Source organism: Bos mutus, chromosome 7 (assembly GCF_027580195.1).
Source record: "Bos mutus isolate GX-2022 chromosome 7, NWIPB_WYAK_1.1, whole genome shotgun sequence".
NCBI classification, from domain to species: Eukaryota; Metazoa; Chordata; class Mammalia; order Artiodactyla; family Bovidae; genus Bos; species Bos mutus.
Window position 1 is genome coordinate 46,419,675 of NC_091623.1, and position 27,798 is coordinate 46,447,472.

General features: G+C 51.3%; 1 protein-coding gene across 1 annotated transcript; it reads right to left on the bottom strand.

Annotated features, from left to right (window-relative positions):
• Positions 1-464: 464 nt before the first annotated feature.
• On the bottom strand, positions 465-16,518 carry IQCN (IQ motif containing N). The gene is made up of 10 exons (XM_070374704.1): positions 15,589-16,518; positions 12,777-12,905; positions 5,728-11,682; positions 5,567-5,645; positions 4,297-4,464; positions 4,106-4,243; positions 3,868-4,040; positions 3,247-3,363; positions 2,785-3,003; positions 465-1,721 (listed from the first exon to the last, which is right to left on the bottom strand). Exons 3-10 carry the CDS (start codon positions 11,650-11,652, stop codon positions 489-491), a joined length of 8,052 nt encoding a protein of 2,683 aa, XP_070230805.1. The 5' UTR covers positions 11,653-11,682; positions 12,777-12,905; positions 15,589-16,518; the 3' UTR covers positions 465-488.
• Between the last annotated feature and the right edge of the window lie 11,280 nt (positions 16,519-27,798).

The following is a 27,798-nucleotide window of genomic DNA, read 5'->3' on the forward strand; positions in this document are numbered from 1 at the left end:
ACCTGCATCCAGCTCTCTCTCACCTACACTGGGGCCCCTTGAGGGTGGCCCAGCATCCCCCCAAGTCAAGATGTGGCTGGAAGCCTCTAGGATTTTCTAGGAACAAGGGCCTCATGGTGGCCATTCCAAGTGAGGCCCCCCAGACAATGGCTTCTGGGGTGCTTCCGTCCACAACTGACTGGACGCTGCCCTGCTCGCCCTGGATGAATACAGTGGCACAAGTGAGTCCAGGCTGGCTGCCCTGACCTCCGCAGAAGGCTTAGGGTCCCGATTCCAGGCACAGACCCCAGGTGCCTGCGGCGTGGCTGAAAGTTTTGCACCCCTCCGGTCCAGGATGTTCTAGGGCCCCCAGATTCCCACCCCACACCATGCCCAAGACGCCCACCCGCACAGGAGGCCAAGATCCAGGCTGTGGAGGGCTTTATTCATGAAACCCAGAGAGCCACGCGGCCCCTCCCCTGGCATCCCCCCACCAGTAAGCCAAGGTCCTAGACGCCTGGCCACTGCGTGTGTCGTGAGTTGTCCCACACCGCTGGCCCCAGGAGCGCGTCCGTGGTGAGGGAGGCCCGGGTGCTGTGGCCGCGCCAGGTGGCTTGAAGCATCTTGGCTGCGTCCTGTTGCTGCTTCAGCCGACGACGCACGACGAAGCCCCTCCAGGCAGACTGGATGGCCGTGGCCGCCTTGGTCTGATGATGGGGTGGCCGCCGAAGGCTCTGGGCGGTTGACTGGGTCAGGCAGCCCCGTGGCACACCGGCCTGGCTGGCAGCACCCCGGCCCGTGCCATGCACCACCCGGGTGGGCAGCGTGTGGCCGCACGTGTGGCATGTGCGGGGGCTGGAACCCACAAGCATCACCACGCTGGGTGGGCTTCCGAGTCCGGAGGTCAGGGACTGGCAGAGAGCACAGACATGGGGCTGGCAGGACTGGAAGCAGCGGTGGTCAGACGTCGTCCTAGCCCCACTGCCGGTCTTAGCCCACACGTTCTGGAGCAGCATTTGCTGGGTGCGGCTCTGGCGGATGACGAAGCCTCTCCACGCAGCCTGGATGATGGTGGCAGCTCGGCAGAGGCGGGCCAGGTCCCGCCGCACACAGTAGCCACGCCAGGCAGCCTGGATGATGATGGCCCACTGGTGCCACACCTTGATGGTACGGCGCACCAGGAAGCCACGTGCACACGCCTGGATGATGACCGCCGCGTGGATGATTATCTTCTCTACAGCCTGCACTGATGCCACCAACTCCCTCGGCTGTCTGGGGTCCACCGCTGCCTTGCTGCCCACGACATCCCAGGGCACAGTGCCCCCAGCTGGCTCCCAAGCGCCTCCAGGGGCCACGGTGCTGCCCCTGGGCCCAACTGCTATGCTGGGGATGGTAGAATTCCTCGCTTGGCCACCAGACATGGCAGTGTCCTCCGGGCCCTGGAGTACAGCGGGAGTCAGGGACATCCCGAGACTGTCAGCTGGAGTCAGGGGCACCCCAAAACGGTCAGCTTGAGTCAGGGATGCCCCGAGACTGTCAGCCGGAGTCAGGGACGCCCCCAGATTGTCAGCTGGAGTCAGGGATGCTCTGAGACTGTCAGCTGGGGTCAGGGGCACCCCAAGTTGGTCAGCCGGAGTCAGGGACACCCCCAGATGGTCAGCTGGAGTCTGGGATGCCCCAACACTGTCAGCCGGAGTCAGGGACGCCCCGAGACTGTCAGCTGGAGTCAGGATGCCCCGAGATGGTCAGCCGGAGTCAGGGATGCCCCAAGACTGTCTGCTGGAGTCAGGGATGCCCCGAGACTGTCAGCCGGAGTCAGGGATGCCCTAAGATGGTCAGCTGGAGCCAGGGACGCCCCCAGATTGTCAGCTGCAGTCAGGGATGCCCCGAGACTGTCAGCTGGGGTCAGGGGCACCCCAAGTTGGTCAGCCGCAGTCAGGGACGCCCCGAGACTGTCTGCTGGAGTCAGGGATGCCCTGAGACTGTCTGCCGGAGTCAGGGATGCCCCAGATGGTCAGCTGGAGCCAGGGACACCCCAAGACTGTCACCCGGAGTCAGGGATGCCCCAAGATGGTCAGCTGGAGTCAGGGACACCCTGAGACTCTCAGCAGGAGTCACAGAAGTTCCAAGAATGCCAGCGGGAGTCACGGGTGGCCTGAGACTCTCTGCAGGAGCCATGAAGCTAAGGGAAATTGGAGACGCCTGCGGCAACTCCTGCCTAAAAAGGGGCCGCCGGGAACCCCTCGGTGAAGACTCATAACCCAGAGACACCCTCCGAATCCCAGGGTTCTGCTTAGAGCTGGCCATGCCCTGTGCCAGCTCATTAGTGTGGATTATTGGCGTTAAGGCTGGCGGTGCATGCAGGGAATGTTTAGGAAATTTCTGTGAGGACTCGGGGGCATCCTGCTGCTCTTGACCGGAGGGCACAGTCCCAGCTGCAGAACTGTCTGGCTTTTCTCGTACAGAAATAGCATGCATGGACCTGAAGGATGTTCTAGGGCCAAGGGGCCTGTGGCCATTCTGAATCAGACCGCCAGCCGCTGTCTTCTGGGGTGCGCTGGGAATGGCTTCCTTCTGGAAACCACTGTACGTCAGCTTTCTAAACAGGGATGGATGAGGTGAAACACGTGGCTGTGACCTCCGGGAAGTTCTTGGGGTCCCCGTCCAAGCCACAGACCCTGGGTGTAGACCGGTGGCCACAGTATTGTCAGGGGTCAGCTTGGGTGACCCTGAGACTCCAGTAGAAGCCATGATCCCACGGGACTGGTGAGTCATTGAGGGGCTCTGAGGCAGTATATGAGCCACCAAAGCCTTTTGATAAGCCGAGGGGCTCCGGAGTGTAGTGTGAGAGCTTGGCCTCTGCGGGTGAGCCAGTGGGGCCCCAGTGCCCTTGATGGGCACCGTCTGCACACTGGGGCTGGCAGCCGCAGTGTGGGAACCAGGGGCCACCAAATTGGTCTCTGACCTCTGCTGCAGGGTTGGGGTGCCACTACTGACCGTGGAGGGCTTGGCAAGACTCGGCGACTGGGGAAGGACAGAGGCCACACTGCTGGGCATTGACTTAGCTTGGCCGGGAGCTACCTCCTCCAATAGCGGCCTCTGGTCTTTGGGAAGAGCCTCATTCTCTACAGGGAATTCTTGGCTGTAGTCAGTGTCTATTGCCAGGGGACTATGGTATATCCATGGGGTTGCCGCAAGGACTTCGGACCCCTGCCTGGATACGGACCCCTGGGGAGGAGCCCTGCCCGGGTCCTCTGGCCTCATCACAGTCTTGGGATCTGTGGTCTCAAATGCCGTCACCACCCCAAGAGCCTGGTTCAACTGTGAGGCTTTTTGCAGAACCGAAGGCACTTGGTATACTCCACCGGCCGTGCCAGGAGCTTCCTGGAGGGGAGCTTGAGCCAGGCCAGGGGGATGGGATGCCTGCAAGGTGGTTGTGGACCCTTCCCCTGCCAGGCCCCCATGGTATGGACGAGGAGAGATTCCAATCAGCAGGGACCCCTGGGGAAGGCTCGGGGCCACGCCTCCGACTGTGGAGGGTGGACTGGCTGTACTAGCCATGGCCTCCAGAACTAGGTTCTGACTCAGTCCCCCAGGCATAGATGCTGTGTCCACAGTAGAGTTCACAGGACAAGGAGGGATTCTGGAGTCCACTGCACCTAGCACTGAATCTAAGAGCAGGTCCGGAGCACTTAGACTAGCTGACGGCTTCACCGAGAGACCTTGCTTCTTCCCGTCACTGCCAGATGCTGCAATCAGACTGGGGGACACTGAAGTCGCCACAGAACTCATAGGCACAGTTCTGGCCATGCCAGTTGCCCCAGACCCTGGAGGAAGGCCCTGGGCTACACTGCTGCTCATGGGATCTAGAGCAAGGCCCTGGCCCACGCCACCGATCACAGGCCCTGGGGGAAGGCCCTGGCCCACGCCACCAATCACAGGCCCTGGGGGAAGGCCCTGGCCCATGCCACCGATCACAGGCCCTTGAGGAAGGCCCTGGCCCACGCCACCGATCACAGGCCCTGGGGGAAGGCCCTGACCCACGCCACCGATCACAGGCCCTGGGGGAAGGCCCTGGCCCACGCCACCGATCACAGGCCCTGGGGAAAGCCCTGGCCCACGCCACCGATCACAGGCCCCGGGGGAAAGCCCTGGCCCACGCCACCCATCACAGGCCCCGGGGGAAGGCCCTGGCCCACGCCACCGATCACAGGCCCCGGGAGGCCCTGGCCCACGCCACCGATCACAGGCCCCGGGGGAGGCCCTGGCCCACGCCACCGATCACAGACCCCGGGGGAGGGCCCTGGCCCACGCCACCGATCACAGACCCCGGGGGAAGGCCCTGGCCCACGCCACCGATCACAGATCCTGGGAGAAGGCCCTGGCCCACGCCACCAATCACAGACTGAGGAGGAAGGCCCAGGCCCACGCCACCAATCACAGACCCTGGAGGAAGGCCCAGGCCCAGGCCACCAATCACAGACCCTGGGGGGAGACCCAGGCCCACACCACTGATCACGGACCCTGGGGGAAGGCTCAGGCCCACGCCACTGATCATGGACCCAGGGGGAAGAGTATGGACTACACCATTGACCACATAACCTGGTGGAAGGCTGGGGGCCACACAACTCAATATGGGCCCTGGAGGAAGGCTCTGGCCCATGCCTCTGATCATGGACCCTGGGGGGAGGCTAGAGGCCATGCCACCGGCTACAGAACCTGGGGCCACAGCACTGGGCATGCCCATTGCAGGCTCCTGGCTGATAACATCAGCTTGTTGGTAACTGCTGGAGATTGTGGACACAGAAGGACACCGGTGGTCCAGAGATACTGGAAGATCCACGCTGACCTGAGATATGCTGGGGCCCACACTGGTCACGGAAAACTTAGACGAACTCACACCCAGTCTACTGGACACTGAAGCCTGAGAGAAGCCAGGAGCCATCCTGGCCGATTCATGAGTCAAAGGGGCAGCAGCCACAGAGGCACGGGATGTCATGGGAGCCATGCCCCTGCTCATCTGAGATTGGCTTGGGCCCATGGCGGTAGCCACACTCCTCTGGCCCACCCTCCCCGCTCTGCCAGGGGCCATGGGTACCTGAGACATACTTAGGAACATGCCAGTAGCCAGAGTCCCCCGAGACACATCTGGGAGCACTTCGGAGGCTGTGGCACCCTGGGATCTGCTCACAGACATGCCCCTCAACAGAGACACACTGGCTTCCTGGCCTAGACAAGAGTCCTCCCCACTGGCCACAGGCGCCTGGTAGAGGTTTGGAGCAGAAACGATGACAGCAGGTTGTTCCGTTACTCTTGGGTGCCTCCCACCAATATCAGGCAGCTGATGAAAGCCCAGGGCCACCTCGCTGAACTCAGGGACCTGGGGATGCGGGGCCACCCCTCTGACCGTCAGAGGATCTTGACGTGGGTCCACCCTAGCAGACACGGCTGGCTGGCTCAGACCCTGGCCCACGCCATTAGCCACTGATGCATATGGTGCACCTGAGGTGACTTCAATGGCAAAGGATGAATAATGCTGACTGGGAGCCACTGCATTCACCCTCGAGGATGGTAGATTTGGACTCACCCTGGGGGCCCAACTCGGCTGAGTCATAGCACAACCTGCACCACTCATCACAGGTAGCTGGGCCAGGCTGGGGGTCCCCCTAGTGGCCACAGATGGCTGCGCTAGGCGGGGGGCCACCACACAAGTCATAGAAGGCTGGCCTAAGCTAGGAGCCATCCCACTGGTAAAAGATGGCTGGCTTTGGCAGGGGGATACTCAAAGGTCAAAGATGGCTGGCTTAGGCTGGGGACAACCCCACCAGTCACAGATGTCTGGGTTAAGCTGCGGGCCACTCCAGTAGTCACAGGTGGCTGGGCGAGGCTGGGGGCCACCCCACTGGTCACAGGTGGCTGGGCAGGGCTGGGGGCCACCCCACTGGTCACAGGTGGCTGGCTGAGCTTGGGATCCACCCCACTAGTCACAGCTGGCTGGGCAAGTGTGGAGGTCACCCCACTGGTCACAGGTGGCTGGGTGACGCTGGAGGCCACCCCACTGGTCATAGATGGCTGGGCGAGGCTCAGGGCCAATCTGCAGGCCATCAGTGGCTGTGAAAAGCTGGGAACCACCCCCTCAACCATCAATGGCTGGCCTAGGCTGAGGGACACCTTCTTGGTCCTGGACATCTGGCCTAAGCTGGGAGTCACCTTATTGACCACTGATGGCTCAGATAGGCTGCTGGTCATTCTACTGGCCATAGAGAGCTGGCCTGGATTTGAGGCCACCTTACTGGCTACTACAGGCTGAGATAGGCATGAGGTCAACCTACCAGCCACAGACGGCTGCTGATAGACAGTAGGGACCATGTTACTCGATGACAAACTTCTGGTCAACACAGTCCCATAGGGTGCCTGTGACAAACTCTCCTTCAGATTCATGGAACTCTGATCTGAGGACATGTCTTCCTCATCCTCTGAGTCCCAGTGCACACTCAGTGTCATGCGACTGGCCAGTGAGCTATGCTGTAGAATGGGGATCAGCTCTGAGTCTACAGAAGACTGGTCATGGAGGCTCGGGGCCAGGTGCCTGTGACCTGCTCCCTCAGTCTCTTCCACACTCCTGGGTCCCTGGGACCTCTCCACGGCCTCTGCGGAGAGGAGAGCATCTAGATCAAAGTCCCTGTCCAAGCTGGCTTCCCAGGCCTCCTCGTCCACCACGTCAACAGCGGCCATGCTGGCCACAGACATGGTGGAAAGGCCGAGTGAGCCGCAGCTGCGCAGCGAGCTCTGGGAATTGCTCATATTTAGGCCGTAGTCTGTGCAGCCCTGGGAGAAGCTTCTGGACAGGTCATTGTCTGAACCTTGTGGCATATTGGCCACCAGTTCACTAGGTATATGGCCAGTTATCCGCTCCTGTGGGCCATGTGCCCTGGAAAGGCTACCCCGTGTTTGATTCTTCTCCTTCCCAGGGATGGCTGTTCGGGAAAGGGTGGGTGTCAGCTTATTGCCTGGGGAGACTTGGAACAGACCGGGATCCACCTGACCCCGTCGCTTGGGTGCCCAGCAACGACCAGGAGCCATGGAGCCGGGCCAGGGACCTGGGGTTATGACGCAGGCCTTGGGGGCATGTACTTGTGCTTTGCTCACTGTGGCGGCCTGTGGCGGAACTGGGGTCGCTTCTTTGGTCACCTGCCTAGGGCCCCTGCAGCCTCGTTTATGATTCGGGGACCGTGTTCTCTGCACGGTCTCCTCGGGGACCACAGGTAGCTGTTGTGGAACTTTGGCCCCTTGGGGTTGGCCCCCACCGGGGGATGCCCTGCTGATCCCTGAGGGCTGACACCAGCAAACAGAACCCCCATAGTTGGTGGCACAGCTGTGGGAGTGGGTGCCGCTCCCACGACCTGTGGTGCTGGGAAGCTTGCCCGGTGCTAACCTGCACTCCCCTGGGGATGCCCTTGTGTGTGGGGCCACCCTGCTGACCACGTGTGGACTGTGGGTGCTTGTGGTTGAGCTGCCAGTGGCCAGTGATGGATGGCTGGTGCTCGGGCCCACGCCATTGGCAAGGAGTGGCTGCCACAGACCGGAGGCCGGCTGTTGGTGGGGCATGTTGGACAAGTTGGGGTCCACATCACTCACCACTGGGCCGAGGGCTGATGCCAATTCACTCACCCTGGGGTGCAGGCACACTCTTTCCTCACAGTTCTTGAGGGTCAGGTACAGATTTAAGGGGCTTCTGCTGGGTTCCGTCTCCCATGACAGAGTGGGACCCAGGGCAGAAATAGGGGGATACTGGTGAATGGTCATCACCCCAGCAATCAAGGAGGCACCTACAGAGACCACGGATGAGCAGGGTGACCCCCCGAGCATAGCCCCATCCCCCCTCTCTTCCAAGAGCCCGGACGGCCAGCCTGTGACAAAACCCTCCCAGGCCCCACCCCAGGGAACCCTAACCTTGCTGGGCTGTAGTCTCATGGGGCCCAGGCTGGGCCCCCACGCGGCCGACAGGCTCCCCCTGCAGTCCACCTCCACGGGGGCCGGCATCACGGTCATCCCACTTCCCATCGTTTTGGAGGCAGCCTTGGGGAGGCCGACTCCAGACCTCAGGGCCGCCTGAGAGAGAGATTGGCTGAGGACTGCACCCAGCTCACCCTGACACAGGGCCTGGCTCAAGGTGGCGCGCTCCTCCTCCGTCAGGGCCTTGCTAAGCACGTCCGCCAGTCTGCTCTGAATGGCCTTAGTCAGCTCGCCCCGGGACAGTGCGCGGGACAGGCTGGTGCCCAGCTCGCCCCAGGAGAGCGCCTTCACCAGCACCGTGCCCAGGATGCCCTGGGGCAAGGCCTTGGCCATCGTGGCTCCCAAGACTTCTTTGGACAGGGCCTGGTTCAGGGCCGCCCTCACTTCCCCCTGGGAGAGGGCTTTGGCCAGCAGGGCGCGGAGGTCCTCCTGCGAGCCCAGCACGGCGGCCAGCTCAGCACACAGGGAGGCGAGTTGGGAGGCCGCTAGCTCCTCCTGGCTGGGCGGGGGTGCGCTGGTGGTTGACGGCTGGGCCCGGGCAGCCCTGCCGTCCCCCCAGGATTCAGCGTTGCACGTGGTGTGGCCAGCAGAGGCCAGCAGAGGCACCAGCGTGTTCTGGGTCTCAGAGGCCCCCTGGTGCAGGCCCAGGGTGGCCTTGCCCTGCACGTAGCTGTGGGATGGGAGCTGGGTCAGTCTGTCTTCTGGCTTGGCTCGGGGCAGAGCGCCAATGTGCTGGCAGGGCTGGGTGGAAGCCTTGAAGCCCACCAGGAGTGGCTGCGACTGCGTCTTGCTGCTGAGTTCAGCAGCCTGGTGGGCCGCATAGAGGCTCTTGGCTGTATCTGTGACCAGCTGGGCCTGGGACTGCGCCTTTGTCAATCCGGTGGGGAGATGCCCTTGGGACTGTACCTTGATCACTGCTGTGGTCAGCTCTGCCTGGGACTGCGCCTTCATCAGCTTGGCGGGCAAGTGTGCCTGGGACGGTGTCTTAGACAGACACACACTCAGGTGTGGTTGGGCCACGGCGGCGGGGGGTTGGGCTTGTGGGTATCCTTGGCCCTGGGCCATGGTCAACTTGGCAGACACGTGCTCCTGGGGCAGGGCCTTAGTCAGCTCGGCCAGCAGTTGGGCCTGAGGCGAGCCTGTGGTTGAACGAGGGGCCAGTTGCGCTTGAGGCAGACATGTGCTCAGAGGCGCCCCAGCGGTTCTCGCAGGCCCATACAGTTGGGATTGAACCTTCAAGATGTCCGTCCTCGGATGTGCCCACTTGTTCCTGTCGCTCGCCACTTTTGCCCAGGTCAGATCCCCGGGCATTTCCATGGCCATACTGGTGTCAGACGTGGTTTCCGTTTTCCCTTGTTTCTGGGAGAAGGCCTTGATTTTCTCACCTTCCAAAGGAGGCCTGGCTGGAGGCTTGGGAGCCCCAGCCCCCGGATGTGACGGGGGAAAGCATTTCACTTTTCCCTCTGTCAAGTATGAGCGGGACGAGACCTTGACCGCCCTGGTTGCCTGTCTCGCGTTCACCGTGGCCCTGGCCTTTGGTCCACTTAGACACGTGTGGGATGAGGTGTCGGAAATTCCAGCTGTCGCCGCTGCTGAAAACGGAGGCTTGAGGTTTCCAGCTGCTGACGGGGGCAGGCACAGGGTTTTGAGGATGGTGGCCACTGAGCGTAACTGAGCTGGAGTCTTGGTGATCATGGCCGCCAGGCGCGTCTGGGGAGGAGCAGTTTTCGCCACCGTGGCTCCTTGGAGCATCTGATGAGAGAGGGTCTTGGTCGCTGTAGCCACCTGACATGTCTGCAGTAGGGTCTTGGTTCCCGTGGGTGCTGGGTGCGTCTGGGGTGGCGTCTTGGTCAGCAAGGGCACTGCACACGCCTGGGGCGGGACTTTGGTCGCTGTGGCCGCAGGCCGTGTCTGAGTTGGAGACTTGATCATCGAGGCCAGCAGGCCTAGCTGGGGTGGGGCCTTCGTCATCGTGGCTGCCGGTCGTGTCTGGGGTGTAGTGTTGGTCATGGAGGTTGTTGGTCGCATTGCAGCTGGGGTCTTGGTCCCTTGGGTCACCGGGCAGGGCTGGGGTGGGGTTTTGGTGATGGTTATCATGGGCACTGGGCATGGCTGGGGTTGGATCTTACTCATCATGGCCGCCAGGCATGACTGGAGTGGGGTCTTGGTCGCCGTGGCTGGTGGGCACATCTGAGGTGGGATCTTGCCCACCGGGCCTTGGGGGTACACCTGGGGTGGGGCCTTGGTTATTGTGACAGTTGACATCGGGCATGGCTGGGGTAGGGTCTTGTTCATCATGGCTGCCAAGCACGACTGGAGTGGAGCCTTGATCATGGTGGCCGCCGGGCATGTCTGGGCCGCAGTCTTGGTCATGGGGGCTGCTGGGTCTGTCTCTGGTGGAATCTTGGCCATTGCAGCTGCCAGGTACATCTGGGGTGGGGTCCTGGCTATTGTTACCATGGGCACTGGGCAAGGCTGGGTTGAGGTCTTGGTTATCGTGGCTGCCGGGTACATCTGGAAGGGAGTCTTGCTCGTGGTCATAGTGGGCCCTGGCTGGGCGAGGGTCTTGGTTATCACAGGCGCTGGGCCTGTCTGAGGTAGCATTTTGAGGACCTCTGCTTCCGTGTGGACCTGGGTTTGGGTCTTGAATTGTCCTTGAACTGCCTGGGCGCACCTTGCAGATGGTGGTGGCCCCATGGCTCCTGCCTTGTTGGCCCTGGAAGTTATTTGCTTGGTCTTCATTGGGTCCCCTTCTACTTGGACAAGGCAGGTACTTCTGACCGTTCTTGTCATCAGGCATGGGCGGCACTTCGCATCGAGACTCATGGGACATGGAAGTTTGATGGCGACTGTCTGGTGTGGCAGGAAGGTGACGCTGGGGCCTCCGGCAGAGCACGTCCCAGGCGGTGACATGCCCTGGGACTGCAAAAGGGCCGGTTGGTGGGTATAAGTGGCCAGGCTGTCAGAGGAAGGGAACTGGGTCTCCTTGCTCACCATGGTGGGCTGGGCCAGAAGGGACTTGCCCTCTTCCGGATGCTGGAACCGCACCTGCTGGGGCGGGTGGTAAGGGATGTCGCGTTCCTCCACCTTCGCTTTTTTCTCCATCGCCTTGCCAGCCCGGAGGAGGCGCCTGGTGTTGAAGCGTCGCCAGGACGCCTGGATGGCCTTGGCCGCCATCATCTGCGAGATAAGCTTCTGCCGGAGGCGGTACCCCCTCCAACAGGCTTGAATGAGGGTGGCTGCGCGGGACACCATTATGTCCATTTCATCCACCAGGACATTCCTGAAGGCCTGGCTCTCCACCACAGCGCGGAGGCGAGGGACACGACGAGCCACCGTCTTGTCCTTGTCAGGCTGTTCCAGAAGGGTCTCCTTGGAGGCAGGGGGTTCGCTCTGGGGCTGTGGATGCAGTGTTCCCGGTTTGTCTTGGAGACTGGGATCGGGCTGATAGGAGCTCTGCCCACTGGGTGACGCCTGTAGCTGTGAACACAGTGTCCTCATTCTATCTTGGAAATTGGGGATGGACTGATAGCTCTGCCCACTGGGTGACGCCTGTAGCTGTGAACACAGTGTCCCCATTCTATCTTGGAAATTGGGGATGGACTGATAGGAGCTCTGCCCACTGGGTGACACCTGTAGCTGTGTTGCTTGCTGCATTGTCTTGGTTCCTAGGCGGGTCGGCTCTGCCTGTGGGGGGCAGTAGGGAGGTGGTCAGGGAGGGGCGTCATGCAGACACGAGGCCTCCTAGCGGGGGCAGGTACTCACCCGCAGAACCTACATGTTCTTGTTCCTGGGATCTTGCCATCTTCCTCCTCCACTTGGCAGGTACTCCTTCCCAGTCACATGCCCGGGTGCCCTTTCGTACCCAGGCCACATCATCCTGTGGCTACTTCGACATCAGCACACAGGGCACATTCTCACCTGAACGCCTGACCACCTACCTGCTCTTCAACTTTCCTCTGTATCTGGAACACACTATAAGGACAGTACTGATCATACTGTTTTGGAAATATCCTGCCTGTGTCCGTGTGCATGGTGTGATTTGCTTTTTCCCACTGACTGATGGTATTCTGAATTCTTAGATGGTAGGAACCAAGCCTGACTCATTTCTGGGGCCGCATCTCAGGCACAGGGCCTGGGCTCCCAGTTGTGAAAAGGTAGATGTTCTGAGTGGCTAGCTTGGCTGTAAATGAATAGGGGAGCAGATTGAAGGTTGGATGGATAGATGGATGACTAGATCCTGAAGGGATAAATTAGTGGACGAATGAATATTGGATGGGTTGGAGGAACAGATAAGAGAGTTTGGGCTGAAAATGGGTGAGTAAATGAAGTTGATGAATGAATGGGCAAACAGATCAGTAAATAAGGAAATGGATGCATGGATGGATGGATGGATGAGAGCATAAACAGATAAATGGATGGGTGTCTGAGTAGCAGGATAGTTGGATAGATGGAGAGATGGAGGATAGATGAGTGGGTGAGTGAATAGATGGAAATGAGTAGATAAATGAGTGAGTGAATGATGAAAGGTAAAGGAATTGGTAAAGAGATCAATGAAAAGGAGGTGGATTGACGAATGGCTGGATGGGTCAGATGGGGGATAACATAGATGATGGATAGATCAATGACAGATGGAAGGATGGGTACAGGAAAAAACGAAGAGGTGACGAGATTTCAGAAGTATCCCGGTGCAGAGTATTCATACACTCAGGCAGCCCTGGAGCATAAGACACTTTCTTTACAGGAGTCCCCCCTTCTGGCTGGGACCACAGACTTCATACCTTGGAAGATCATAGAGTTGGAGGAGGAGCAGGAGAAGAAGGTGCAGTCTCAGAAGCCAGCTTGCAAGAAGCAGCAGCCTTCAGCCCTTCATCCCACGCAATGTGCAGCAACACTGCCCTGGGCTGACTCTGTCCCCAAGACCAAAATGAAGAGATGTGAAAACCAAAAAAAACCCCAAAAACCCCAAAAAACTAAATTCTATTTAAAAAACAAAACAAAACCTTTTTTGTTACTGCAAAGTTCACTTATTCAGAGGTAAAACTAGAGAAATAACAGTCAGGTCAAAGAGTAGGGTAAAGCCACCATCAAAAATTGGTATTTTGGGCGACTTCCCTGGTGGTTTAGTAGCTAATGTAGTGGCTAATTCTTGTGTCCAGTGGAGGGGACCTGGGTTCGATCCCTGGCCAGGGGACTAGAACCCAAATGCCTCAACTAAGTCTTGGTGCATCCAGATAAATAAATAAATCTTTTTTTTAAAAAATGGCATTTTGGCTATGACTGTCAGTGAATTTCCTCCATGTTCATGTCTTTGGATTAACAATGAAACATCAAAAACAAAGAATTTTAAGTCCAAAACTGAATGTGCAAGGAAGTTTATTCCTTTTAAAAAAATTTTTATTGAAATATAGTTGATTTCCAATGTTGTATTAGTTTCAGGTATATAGCAAAGTGATTCAGTTATATATACATGTCTATATTCCTCCTTAGAATATTTATTTGTGCTAGTTTATTTATTTAGCTGCACCAGGTCTTATCTGTGGAACGTGGGGACTTCAGCTGCAGCATATGAGATCTCGTTCCCTGACTGGGGATTGAACCCAGGTCCCCTGCACTGGGAGCTTGGAGTCTGAGCCACTGGACCATGAGGGGAGGCACATATATATTCCTTTTTGACATTCTCTTTCATTATAGGTTATTACAAGATATTGAGCATAGTTCCCTGTGTTATCTTGTAGGTCCATTTGGTTATAGATTTGATATGTATCAGTGTTATTTTGTACCTAAAAAAAAAAACCTGGAAATAACCAAAAAGGTGATTGCTAGGGGGTCAGTTAACAAGTGTATAAGGAAGGGTACTCAAGGATGTTTATCACCGTATTGTTTATGAGAGTCAAAACTGAAAACAACAATGCTTTTCAGCAGGGAGGTGGCTTAAATGCAGGAGGCCCGGGTTCAATCCCTGGTCAGGGAACTAGATCCCACAAGCCACAACTAAAATTTCTCATGACTCAAGGAAGACTGAAGACCCTGCATTCTGCAGCTAAAATAGGGCACAGTCAGATAATATTTTTAAAAAAGAAAAGAAAGGGTTTGAAAAAGAAATGGTGTGCAGATCCACCAGAATAGGTAAAATTTAAAAGGGAAACAAGTTACAACCACTTGGATCTCTATCTTGAGGACAAGTCATCAATTCTACTCAGATGAATATACTCAGGAGGTTCAAGTGTTTACACTCACCCCAAACCAGAAACCATCCAAATGTCCATCAACAGAATAATGAATAAGTCAACTGTATATCTATCAATATATTAATATAAATGAATAGAATTAAAAATATCGACCTATTTATAAATCAATGCATTTTATTTGACATGTCAGTGAGAAAGCGGTCAACAGTATAGAGGAATCTCACATACATTGTTTTGAGTGAAAGAACCTGAACATAAAAGACAACAAATTGGTTCCTCCAGTTATAGGACATACAAAAGAGAAGAGAAGAAATTAAGCTCTGCTATTGAAAGTCTAGACAGGGGCTTCCCTGGTGATCCAGTGGTTAAAAATCCACCTTGAAAGGTAAGGGACACGGGTTTGATCCCTGGTCCCGGAAGCTCCCACATGCCAAGGAGCAACTAAGCCTGTGTGCCGCAACTGCTGAAATCCGCACACTTAGAGCCTGTGCTCCACAACAAGAGGAGCCGCCGCGATGAGAAGTCCTCGCGTCACAACAGAGAGCAGCCCCTACTCACGGCAACTAGAGAAAGCTGGTGCGTAGCAAGGGAGACCCATCACAGCCAAGAAATAAAATAAATATAGAAATGAGGTGATTGAGAGGGGACATGGGCGGGCTTGGGAGGCCAGTCACGTAGGTTTCTTTGGATTGTGAAAATATGGCCTGGCTTTTCTCTCTGCATCACCTTCATATAGAGGCCAAAATACTCATAAGTGATGATGAGGAATATGTAAGGAGATAAGCAAAGAATCAGAGCATAGCTTAAATGAAAAATGCGAGTTATAAACAACAAGCGCACAGGACTTGACCTTTTTCTTTTCTTCACGTGCTTGGCCGCATCAGGTCTTAGAGTGGCGGGCAGGCTCTTCTCTACTTAGGGCGTGTGGGCTAAGTAGCTGCGGTGTGCCGCCTCAGCTGCCCCCGTGGCATATGGGGTCTTAGTTCCCCGATCAGGATCAAGCCCACATCCCCTCCGTTGGAAGGTGGATTCTTAACCACTGGACCACCGGGGAGGTCCCAGGACTTGACTTTTAAAAAAATACAAACACACACAACACACACACACTGGAATAGACATTAAAAAATCTGGAAGGATAAACAATTAAATTGACAAGTGATTGTGTGTGTGTGTGTGAGGAGTAGTCTCAAGGGGTACTTTAATAAACAAAATTTAACTTAAAACATTAGAATTTGGCCTTTTAGTCAAGCTGGCAGGAGGATATGATGTGGGGACCTGGCCTCCCTCACTCCTTCACTCAAACATAGAAAGAATGATGGAGTATTTTAAAACAGTGTTACGTGGTGATCATGGTTTAATGCACAGAAACATCAGATTACTAAATTGAAAACCAGTAACTAACTTAACACTGTGTGTCGATTCCACTTCAAAACCAAACAACACGGACTTCTCTGGCGGTCCAGGGGTTAAGACTCCACACGTCCACTGCAGGGATCTCGGGTTCAGTCCCTGGTTGGCAAACTAAAATCCCACGTGCCTTGTGCTGCAGCCAAAAACAAATGAACTCATAGGAAGAGAGATCAGATTTGCGGTTACCGGAGGGAGTGGGGTAGGGAGAGGGGGACGTGGATGAAGACAGTCAAGAGGTACATACTTCCAACTATAAGATAAATATATATTAGGGATGTAATGTACAACATGATTTAAAAATACTGTTGTATGTTGTATATGAAAGATTTAAGAGAGTGAATTCTGAGTTATCACCACAAGGGAAAATAATTTTCTTTTTCTTTTATTTTGTATCTATATGAGATGATGGATGTTCACTAAACATTTTTTTATTTTATGCATTTATTTATTTATTTAAGGCCATGACTTGCAGCACGTGGGATTAATTCTCCAAGTGCAAGTGAAAGTCGCTCAGTCATGTCCAAATCTTTGCAACCCCATGTTCTATACAGTCCATGGAATTCTCCAGGCCAGGATACTGGAGTGCGTAGCCTTTTCTTTCTCCAGCGGATCTTGCCAACCCATGAATCAAACCAGAGTCTCCTGCATTGCAGGCATATTCTTTACCAACTGAGCTATAACCAGAGATCAAATCAGCAAACCCTGCACTGGGAGCTCAGAGACTTAACTGCTGGACCACCAGGGAAGTCCCAATGTCCACAAAACTTCTTGTGATCATTATTTCATGATGTACCTAAGTCATTATGCCATACACCTTAAATTTGCACAGTGCTGTATGTCAATTATATTTCAATAAAACTGGGGGAAAACTTTTCTTTAAAAAGAAAACTATACCTCAAAAACAAACCAACAAGTCACTCAGTCGTGCCCAGCTCTTTGCGACCCCATGGACTGTAGCCCACCAGGCTCCTCCATCCATGGAGTTTTCTAGGCAAGAGTACTGGAGTGGGTTGCCATTGCCTTCTCCAGGGGATCTTCCTGACTCAGGGATCGAACCGGGGTCTTCTGCATTGCAGGTAGATGCTTTACTGTCTGACCCACCAGTTACCATAAAAAAAGGAAAAGAAAAACTTTGTAATTTCCTTTTTAAAAAAGAAGAAAAAAGAAAAACGTTATCAAAATCTAGCTCTCACCAACAGATATGATGCAAATACTCTAAAAAAAAGGCCAGTTATCAGAAGAATAATACTATACCCAAGTAGGATTTATTCTAAAGATGTAACATTAGTTCAGTATCTTTAGATTCCCAAGGTAATTCATTACATCTAGGACTTTAAAAGATAGCCATATGGTTTTCCAAATAGCACCCCAAAGCACTTTCCCAAATCCATAGCTATTTATAATAAATATTTTTAAAAATAGATAAGATAGTACCTAAAAATGGTAAGTCTAACCACAAAACCATAACAAATGCCATTTTTACAATGAAATTCTAAAGTCAGTTTTGCTAAAGGAAGGAGAAAGATGTTGCCCACCCTTGCTGTGGGTATCATTATTTTTGGTAATTACAGCAAAAGCAAGATAACAAGGACTTGGACAATCAGTGTAAATGTTTGAAAAGAGAGCTTAGCAGAAATTGTCAGTTAGAAGATCCAAGAGATTCTAATTTTTAAAAGCATATCTATATACACATACAGAACACATGTATGTATATATATATCCCATCATTCCTAAGGCACATGGCTGCATACAAAAAAAAACAAGCTGCAAATGGAAATGAGAAAAAAAAAATTCATAGTGATGTCCAAAACTCTACAATTCACAGGAACAAATATTACACAAAAGCCAAAGGAGTTACATGAAGGCGAGGAAAAGAGACAAAAGATCTCTTGGAGGCTTTTCTCTCTGCATCACCTTCATATAGAGGCCAAAATACTCTTAAGTGATTTTGAGGAATATGTAATGAGGTAAGCAAATAATCAGAGCATACATTAAATGAAAAATGCAATTCTATGAGGCCACCATCACCCTAATACCAAAACCTGACAAAGATGCCACAAAAAAAGAAAACTACAGGCCAATATCACTGATGAACATAGATGCAAAAATCCTTAACAAAATTCTAGCAATCAGAATCCAACAACACATTAAAAAGATCATACACCATGACCAAGTGGGCTTTATCCCAGGGATGCAAGGATTCTTCAATATCCACAAATCAATCAATGTAATACACCACATTAACAAATTGAAAAATAAAAACCATATGATTATCTCAATAGATGCAGAGAAAGCCTTTTGACAAAATTCACCATCCATTTATGATAAAAACTTCCAGAAAGCAGGAATAGAAGGAACATACCAACGTAATAAAAGCTATATATGACAAACCCACAGCAAACATTATCCTCAATGGTGAAAAACTGAAAGCATTTCCTCTAAAGTCAGGAACAAGACAAGGTGCCCACTTTCACCATTACTATTCAACATAGTTTTGGAACCACAGCAATAAGAAAAGAAATAAAAAATCCAAATTGGAAAAAAAGAAGTAAACTTTTTGCAGATGACATGATCCTTTTTAAAAACCCTTAAGACTCCACCAGAAAATTACCAGAACTAATCAATGAATATAGTAAAGTTTCAGGATATAAAATCAACACACAGAAATCCCTTGCATTTCTATACTCTAATAAAAAAATAGAGAAATTAGTTCCATTCACCATTGCAACAAAACTAAAGACCTATATATAGAAAACTATAAAACACTGGTGAAAGAATTCTAAGATGGAGAAATATACCATGTTCATGGATTGGAAGAATCAATATAGTAAAATGAGTATACTACCCAAAGCAATTTATAGATTCAGTACAATCCCTATCAAGCTACCAACGGTATTCTTCACAGAGCTAGAACAAATAATTTCACAATTTGTTCAAAATACAAAAGACCTTCCCAAAGCCAAAGCAATCTTGAGAAAGAAGAATGGAACTGGAGGAATCAACCTGCCTTTTACAAAAATCAAGACAGTATGGTACTGGCACAAAGACAGAAATATAGATCAATGGAACAAAATAGAAAGCCCAGAGATAAATCCACACACCTATGGACACCTCATCTTTGACAAAGGAGGCAAGAATAACAATGGATTAAAGACAATCATTTTTGGTCAACCACTTGTAAAAGAATTCCACTTTCTAACACCATACACAAAAATAAACTCAAAATGGATTAATTGTAAGACCAGAAACTATATAAAACAGAGGAGAACATTTTGCTCTGACATAGGAGAGAGGATCCTCTATGACCCACCTCTCAGAATATTGGAAATAAAAGCAAACAAATTTTAATTAAACTTAAAAGCTTACACAACAAAGGAAACTATAAGCAAAAGACAGCCTTCAGAATGGGAGAAAATAATAGCAAATAAGCAATTGACAAACAACTAATCTTGGAACAAGCTCAATCAGAAAAATAAATGTAAAAAATGTTTTTGAACTAAATAGACATTTCTCCAAAGAAGACATACAGATGGCTAACAAACACATGAAAAGATGCTCAACATCACTATTATCAGAGAAATGCAAATCAAAACCACTATGAGATACCATTTCACAAAGAATGGCTTCTAAAGCAATAAATTTGTGGAAGAAGGGAAGCCTCTTACACTTGTGGAATGCAAACTAGTACAGCCACTAGAGAACATGTATTCCTAAAAACCGGAAATAGAACTCCCCATCATCCACTAAAATCAGAATTGAAAGAGACACGTGTACCCCAATGTTCATCGCAGCACTGTTTATAATAGACAAAAAGCAACCTAGATGTCCATCAGCAGATGAATGGATAAGAAAGCTGTGGTAAATGGGAGTAATCAGCCATTAAAAAAAATTTGAATCAGTTCTAATGAGGTCTGGAGCCTATTATACAGTGATGTCAAAAAGAAAAACACTCTACAGTATACTAACGCATATATATGGAATTTAAAAGATGGTAACAATAACCCTGTATAAGACAGCAAAAGAAGTTACTGATGTATAGAAAAGTCTTTTGGACTCTGGGAGAAAAGATCATTTGGGAGAATGGCATTGAAACATGTATCTCATATATGAAACATCACCAGGTTCAATGCACAATACTGATGCTTGGGGCTGGTGCACTGGGATGACCAAATGGTATAGTCTTAAGTGATTTTGAGATTCATGTTGATATATGGCAAAACCAATACAATATTGTAAAGTTAAAAAATAAAACTAAAAACAAAGAAAAAAATGCAAATTAAAAAAGAAAAAGCAAGTTACAAACTACAGGTACCCTAGCCCCTGATGTACCACCAGTTTAGGAGAAAGAAAGAATTCCTATAACAATTATTACACAATGTCACAACTCACAGACCATAATTCATGTCCGATTAGAATCTCAATGTGGTGTGTTTTGGAAATACTGAAATATTTTCAGTATTCAGATGGAAGAGTAAGTGAGAGTAGCCCAAAAGATCAGAAAAAATAACAGTAATAAGAAAACTTTGACTCGTCAGATGTATAGACTTAAAAGCCATCATAATCACAGTATGGTTCACATCTGTGACTAGAGAAATAGACCAATGGGACAGAAAAATGAAACCAGAAATTAATACCAATGTACCAAAATACCAATGATATAATGTATTTCAATTCAGGAGAGGGAAATTCTGTGTTTAAATAAATGGTACAGGGCAATCTATCTGCAAGAACATATGCTTGGACCTCTACCTCATACCATATTCTAAAAAATTCAGATGACTTGAAAAATTATAAGAACATTTATTATTATGTGTGTATAAGTCAGTGAGCTCTTAAGAAACTAAACAGGAAACCCAAAAGCTTTGAAAAAGATAAACATGTTTGACATCATAAAGACCAAAAAAAAAAAAAAAGTGTATGCCTAATGATGCCATAAATAAGGCCAAAGTACGAGAGACTAGGAAAAAAGTTTGCGATGCATGTGGTAAAGAGTCCAAGTTGCTATCCTGCTAAAACAAAAATACCCATACTTCTGGAAGACTATGACAGTATCCAGAGTGTCCACAACTTAACATTTGCAATGTCTAGGATATAATCCAAAATGGCGACAAATGAGTTTGAATAAACTCAAGAAAATGAAACATTCTCATGAGAAAAGTTTATCAATGGAGTGTGACCCCAAGAGGCCCAGTTCTTGTAATTATCAGACAAGGATTTTAGAGCAGAAATGCTAAGAAACTTCTTCAAGTTGAAGGAGAATCATACTTGAGGGAGACATATCTGGGGAGAAATGAAGAATACATAAGGGATGACAGATACCCACATAATAAGGAAAGACTATTATTTTCATCTTTGAAAAAAACAAAAACCCACACATATGGCAGTATAAGCAAAGATTAACACATGGTCTTGCGGCATCAATAATCTATGTAGATGTATTTCACCGGAGAAGGCAATGGCACCCCACTCCAGTGTTCTTGCCTGGAAAATCCCAGGACAGAGCCTGCCTGCAGTCCAGGAGGCTGTCTAAGAGTCAGGGTGAGCACAGAGTTGGACACTTTCATGCATTGAAAAGGCAATGTGACTTAGTGTTCTTGCCTGGAGCCCAGCAGATGTATTTCACATGAAAAGTAGAGAATAAACAACAATGTTTATTCTATAAACATTGAATAACATTGAATTATTGAATAATAGGACCTATACGGTTGGAAGATTTTTACATTTTAGATGAAGTAGAACAACAGTAACTCTAATTCAGTTATCATTTAATGATTTTTGTTAAGGATTACAATTCCTTTAGCAGCCCCTAAAAGGAAAAAAAAAGGCAGTAGAATTTAAAATAGAATTCTAAAAATGATTCAAATAATAAAAAAAAAAAAAAGAAAGAAGGGGGGGATGGAGGAATAAAATTCAGGGACTACAGAAAGAACACTAGTAAAATGGTGTATTTAAATTCAATCATATTAATCACTCGGATGGTAATGGACTAAATACCTTAAGACAGAGATGATCACAATCAATTCGTTTTCAAAGACCCAAGCACCACCTCCTTTCCCACTAGACATTTTGACTTCACTTGTGTGATGGTCTGAGCATCTGGCCCCAAGATGGGCCAGGCCCAGGCACAATGGGCATCAGTGGGAACTGACTCATAAGGGCAAAGTGGCCTGAGGCTGGCTCCCCTGGGGGTCGGCACGGTCGCTGTCTCCATGTCACAGAGGAGGAAACGAAGGTCCAGAGAAGCCAGCATACCATGTCTTACTTCTTTATATCGTTTCTTATTTGCCTCCCCCATTAGACTGGGAGCTGACCACCAGGTAGGGCCCTTTGTCTGCTTTTGAGTCCCAGTGCCTAGAACAGTACATACAGTAGGTGTCCCAGATCCACTTGTGGGGACACTTCCCTGGTGGTCCAGTGACTGCGACTCTGTGCTCCCAATGCAGAGGGCCCGGGAATCGATCCCTGCTTGGGAAACTGGATCCCACACGCCTCAAATATGAGTGTGCATGCCTCAGCTGAAGATCCTGCATGCCACAAGGAAGACGGAGATCCCGAGTGCCGCAGGTAAGACCCAGCACAGCCAAATAAATATTTTCTTAAAACAGAGAGATTTATGGATAAATGGAAGAATGAATGGAAGGACGGATACACGGATGGACCGACAGATGGATGGATGAATGTGGTCCAGCATTCAGAACTTGGAGATGGCAACTTCAGGATCTGAATTGGTCCATCTCAGGTTCTGAGGTTTCCTCAACCGCATGATTCAGCCTGTTCCATAAACTCAATCAGAATGAGACAAAGGAAGGACAGGGTGACAGAAACAGGATGTCGAGAAACGAGAAGGAGTAAGAGCCGCAGACACATGAGCTGAGTGGCCAGTTGGGCGATTCTGAGTAAACCCCTCGGGGTCTCCATTAAATGTCACCTGAGCAAAGACCACCTTCCCAGGTTCCCAAGAAAATGTGATAGGCTCTTCAGGCTGGGTGCCCGAGGAGGACAGACTCACCATCAGGCCTTTGGCGGCCCCTTGCGCCTTCGCTGTGAGGGGCTGTCCCACCTCTCAGAGCAGCCTGGAAGGCCCAGGAGGACCCTGAAGGCCCTGGGGGCCTTGGGAGAATGACCAGGTCTCCACATACCCACCCTTACTAAGCCCAACACCAGCCTCACTCACCTGCCCTTGAAGCTGAACCCACCAGCCCGAATGGCCAGCCTTGGGGCGCTGGTATCAGGGCGGCTTTGTGACTCACCGCCAGGTTCTGGCCAATCCCCACCAGTTCCTGATGGGAGGGGATTCTAGAAGGCTGACTCAGTGGGATGGGGGAGGGGGCAGGACCCAGGTCAGGGCTGAAGGGTATGGTGGTTGCTGTACCTCGCCTGCCCATCCCAAATAGAAAGGTTAGGGCTCTGAGCACAGAGGGGACCCCAAATTCTCCCCCTTCGTGTGTCCGGAGATGGCCTCAGTCTCTCTCATCCCTTGGGCATTTCCTGAACACCTACTCTGTGCTGGGACCCTTGTGCTGGGGACACAAACAACTCAAATAATTTAGGGGTGTGAAGCTGTTAGGAAGGAACCTGTCGACTAGAAAATAGTCACAACCTGTAAATAGAGAATTGTTCTATTTGGTAGGAATGTTAAGGACACCAAGCCCGGGAGCCAGCTTCTCAGTAGCGCTGAGAAAACTGCTCCAAGGAGGCAGGAGGGGAAATCAGGCTATATCCAAGTTTGCAACAAAGGGAGCAAGTAGTCAGAACATCAAAGATTACTGTGAAGTAAGAAAAATCAGGTATCAAGTTAGGGAATTTAGCCCATTATGTAAAAGACGTAAGCCTCTGGGCTCACTGAAATGCTTTCTTTCCTATGCACCTCAGCCATCTGTGGGGCCAAATCCTGTTTCCTTGTTCACTGTAAGGGGTGGCAGGTGTGGCGAGGGGCTACTTTTTGCATCCTCCCCCAACCCCACACCACCCAGCTCCTCAGCAATCACCATGAGGGAAAGCTGCTGGATCGCAGGGATCTTGTCCCCTTTGGGGAGCCCTCATTTACAGTTAGAAGCCAGAAATTGCTAACGGCTGTGACATTTCTTGCCCACTGGATTCAGAAGGAAATATATCATTTCACAAACCAAAGAGGGGGTGGGATGGGCTGAACCCCACAGAGAGAGAAAAAGAGTTTACTGGGGGCCTGCTGTGGGAACGGCATCCCAGATGGATGGCAGGGCACGTGCAAAGGCCCTGAGGTGAGAACAAGCTGGTCACGTTCAGGGAACAAGGTGAAAGCGTTAGTTGCTCAGTTTTGTTAGACTCTGCCACACCCTTGGACTGTAGCCCACCAGGCTCCTCTGTCCATGAAATTCTCCAGGCAAGAATACTGGAGTGGGTTGCCATTTCCTACTCCAGGGGATCTTTCTGACCCAAGCATCAAACCCAGGTGTCCCACACTGCAGGAAGAATTCTTCACTGTCTGAGTCACCAGGGAAGACCATAGAGATCATGGAGGTGCTAAAGCTGTTGAGGGAGGGAAAGGAGGGTAGGGAGGGTGACTGTATAGGTGGGGCTTCAGAGAGGAGGATAGCAGCTTTGGTTTTGTTGAGAAGGTGCAGGGAAGCCATGAGAGGGTTATAGCAAAGGAGCACAGGCTCTGGGCTCCCGCTGTGGAGGATGGGGGCTCCTTAGGGTAGTGCCAGGTCCAGGGCCCCTTGGGAACTTACCACTGCTTGGCAAAAGTGGGCACTGACCCTGAGCCACAGTCCTGGAAGGGGAAGTGAGGCCACCGTCCCCAGTCACCTCCTGGGGCTGGGCCAAGGCCTGGTGTGAATCACTGCTGGCTGGGTCCCGGCTGACACACACTTTGGCCTCAGCTCAGCGAAGTCCTGCCAAAGCCACACAGCCTGGCCCACAGGCCTCTGGCTGGCCTCCCTGGGGAGCCTGCAGGGTGTGGGGACATGGAAGCAAGAGGCCTTCGGGGATGCTCAGCCTTCCTCTCCAAAGACCCTGTCTTTTCCACACTGTGGGTGAGGTTCTGGGCAAAACCAGGGACATGGCAGTTGGACTAAACTTCGGTCTTTTGTTTCAGCAGTCACCAGGATAGCTCCTATCCAGGCCCTAAGACAGCCAAACACAAATCCAGGGTGACCACGGCAATAATAGTAGAAGCACAGAGCACCGATGGAGCCCCATAAGGGCACCTGCAGCAGAGGCTGAAAGGTGGAGATGAGCTGTGTGGCTGAGGGAAGAAGTGTATCAGGCCATGCAGCTGTGCAAAGGCCCTGAGGCCAGAAGGAAAGGCAACAGTTTGGGTGGGGAGGTGGAGCCTGGAAAGAGACACCTGCCCAGGGCCAAGTGCAGTCAAAGCCTTTTTTCCAGAAAAGTATCAAGGAGGGGTCAGATCTGTGGTTTCCAAAAAGTCCTTCAGGGCACAGGCTAGTGAAAAGACTGGGCTTCCACCGAGCCCCGAGGCTCCTTCGAGGGAGGTCAAAGGCCCCCATGCTGCAGTTTAGCAGGAAGGTGTAAGACACACTTGATCCTTTTTTTGGCTGTGCAGGGTCTTCGTTGCAGCATGCAAACTTTTAGTTCTCACATGTGGGATCTAGCTCCCTGCCCTCTGAGCATGGAGTCTTTATCCACTGGACCACCAGATAAGTCCCAAGAAATATCTGATCTTTGTCCTTGGTTTTTAGCACACAGCTTCTAAAACTTTGGTGAACTCTGGAGTGATGTGTCTTTTGTATGCTAATAACAAAAGCAGTGGCCCAAGGCACTCAAATAGCTTCAGAATGGGGGCTGTTCTCCAAAAAGACCAAGGTATGACCGTGCTGTGTGAAGTCATTTAGTGCTCTACTCTTTGCAACCTCATGGAAGAGCCCACTGTCCATGGGATTCTTCAGGCAAGAATACTGGAATGGGTTGCCATTTCCTACTCCAGGGAAGGCGTGATTAGGTGGTTGTAAATTTCAGCCCCCACTTCCCAGACCTCCTGAGAGGAGAGATGGCTGGATTTTGAGTTAATCCCCAAATGCCAGTGATTTCATCCCATTGGTGAACACATGGGACGCTCAGAAGATGAGGTACCTGGAGAGGGCAGGGGAGCTCCCCGCCCTTCCCCCATACCTTGCCCTGTGCGTCTCTTCCACGTGCTTGTCCCTGAGTTGTTTTCTTTATAATCAACTGGAAATAGTTTGTGAGCTGTTTTAGCAAATTACTGAACCTGAAGAATGGGTAGTGGAAACTCTCGGGTTTATAGTCAGTCGTTAAGAAGTACAGGGGGCAGAGAACTTCTTAGCGTTCCAGTGGTTAGGATGCTGCACTTCCACTGCAGGGGGCACAGGTTCAAATCCTGGTTAGCATGCTCGGCGAGGCCAAAAATAAATAGGTAAAAATTTTTTTTAATTAAAAAATAAAGGAGTACAGGTTGTAATCTAGGACTGATCGGTATCTGAAGTGGGGCAGTCTTGAACTCTTCATCTGTGCGGCCCCGTCTAACTCCAGTAGAGAATTGTAGGATACGCAGTTGGTATCTGGAGTTGGAGAACTGGTTGGTATGGGGAGAAATAAAACAAACATGCAAAAATAAATAAATGAAATAAAAATAAAAAAGAAAAAGAAAACAAAATAAAACAAACATGCATTTGATGTCAGAAGTGCTGTGAGTAAAAACATCTCAGGGGGCATCAGCAGATCTTTTAACCTTCCTGGGGTCCCCCCTTCTCTATAGATTTGAGGCTGCACAGGGTGTACCTCGCCTGACTACTCTTTCTCTACTCTTTGTCTCCTGAGCACTTCCAACTTCTGACCTGAGACACGTTACCTGGACACAGGAAACACATCCTTTTTCACAGCACAGGAGGTAAAGGCCAGAGCAGGAAGGGAACTTGGCTGAGGGTTATAGCAGCACGCTGGCATTCAAGCTGGGACCCAAGTCTCCTGAAGAGTGAGGCTCTGCCCCCCAGGCATGGTTCTGCTTGGTCCCCTCTGTGTGGACACCCCAAGCTCAGTTATCAGCCCTCTTCTCTCTCCAGGCCCCTCTCCTGAAACGTCTTCCTGAAGGTGGGACCAAGAAGAGGTCACATGGTTAAAAAACAAACCCCAAAGCAGCTCTCGAAGCCTTAAAAAGTGGGCAGCCAGGGTGACCTGGAGGAAAAATGAACTTGTAGGTGGAGGCCCCTCTCTTTTGATGGCCAAGGGGGACTGTGGGCACAAGGCCTTCCTTCTCTGCATGTGTTTCCTTATCTGTAAAACAGGCATGATTTGCCCACCTTCCCTAGCAGGGTCGGGTACACAACTGGAGTTCAAAACTCACTTGCCCTGTGTCCTTGGCCACCAAAGCTCAAGTCCCTAGGGACCCCAAATTAGGCAGAAGCCCAAGGTCTGGGGTCTTTTGCCCCCACAATAGGAAAGGCCAGAGCAGACAGGGGAAGAGGGGAACCTGGAAGTCAAGGCTCTGGAGATGAAAGGTCCAAGGTCCATACATCCCGGCACAGGCTCCTAAGAAGGCTATGTGACCTCAAGCCAGTCACTCAACCTCCCTGAACCTTAGTTTCTTCAAAACGGGAGAATAGGATGTTGGGGGAGGGGTGTTTCAGAAAGTTCTTGAAAAATCCTGGATTTCAAGTTAGTGCTTTAACAGGGAGGTCCCACAGAACCTACCCACACCCCAGGCTTGGAGGAAGACAGCCTTTCTTCTGGTCCTGAGATTCAGGTTTCCCATCCAACAAATGATAACACAAGCTTAAATTGAGCACCACCTGTAAGCCAAGACCTGTTCTGTAAACAAACTCTCTTAATCCTAACAACTTTATGGGACAAGTTTAAGATTGCTCTGCCCATCTTAGAGACAAGCAGACAACAGCCCGGAAAGTTCAAGTTTCCGCCTTTCACTCAGTCTCGGGCTGGAGTTGCCTCCCCGCTTCCCTCCCGCAGTCCCTCCTACGCAAAGGGGACACCCGCGGGCTCGCTATTTCCAAAGGCAGGTTGCAAACGCCAATGTCCCCCACCCAAGCCGACCGGAGTCGGCCCGGCGCCCAGGAGCGCCTAGATGGCGCTCGCTAAGCGCCAGATGTGCAGGCTCTTCCCGGACGCCGAGTCCGGCCTCCTCCGAGCAGAGGCGGAGGGAGGAGAAGGAGGCAGGAGCGGATGGGACCCGGCCAGGCCCCGCCCACCCTGTCAGGCCCCTGCAGGAGAAGAAGGAGGCGAAGAGCCGAGC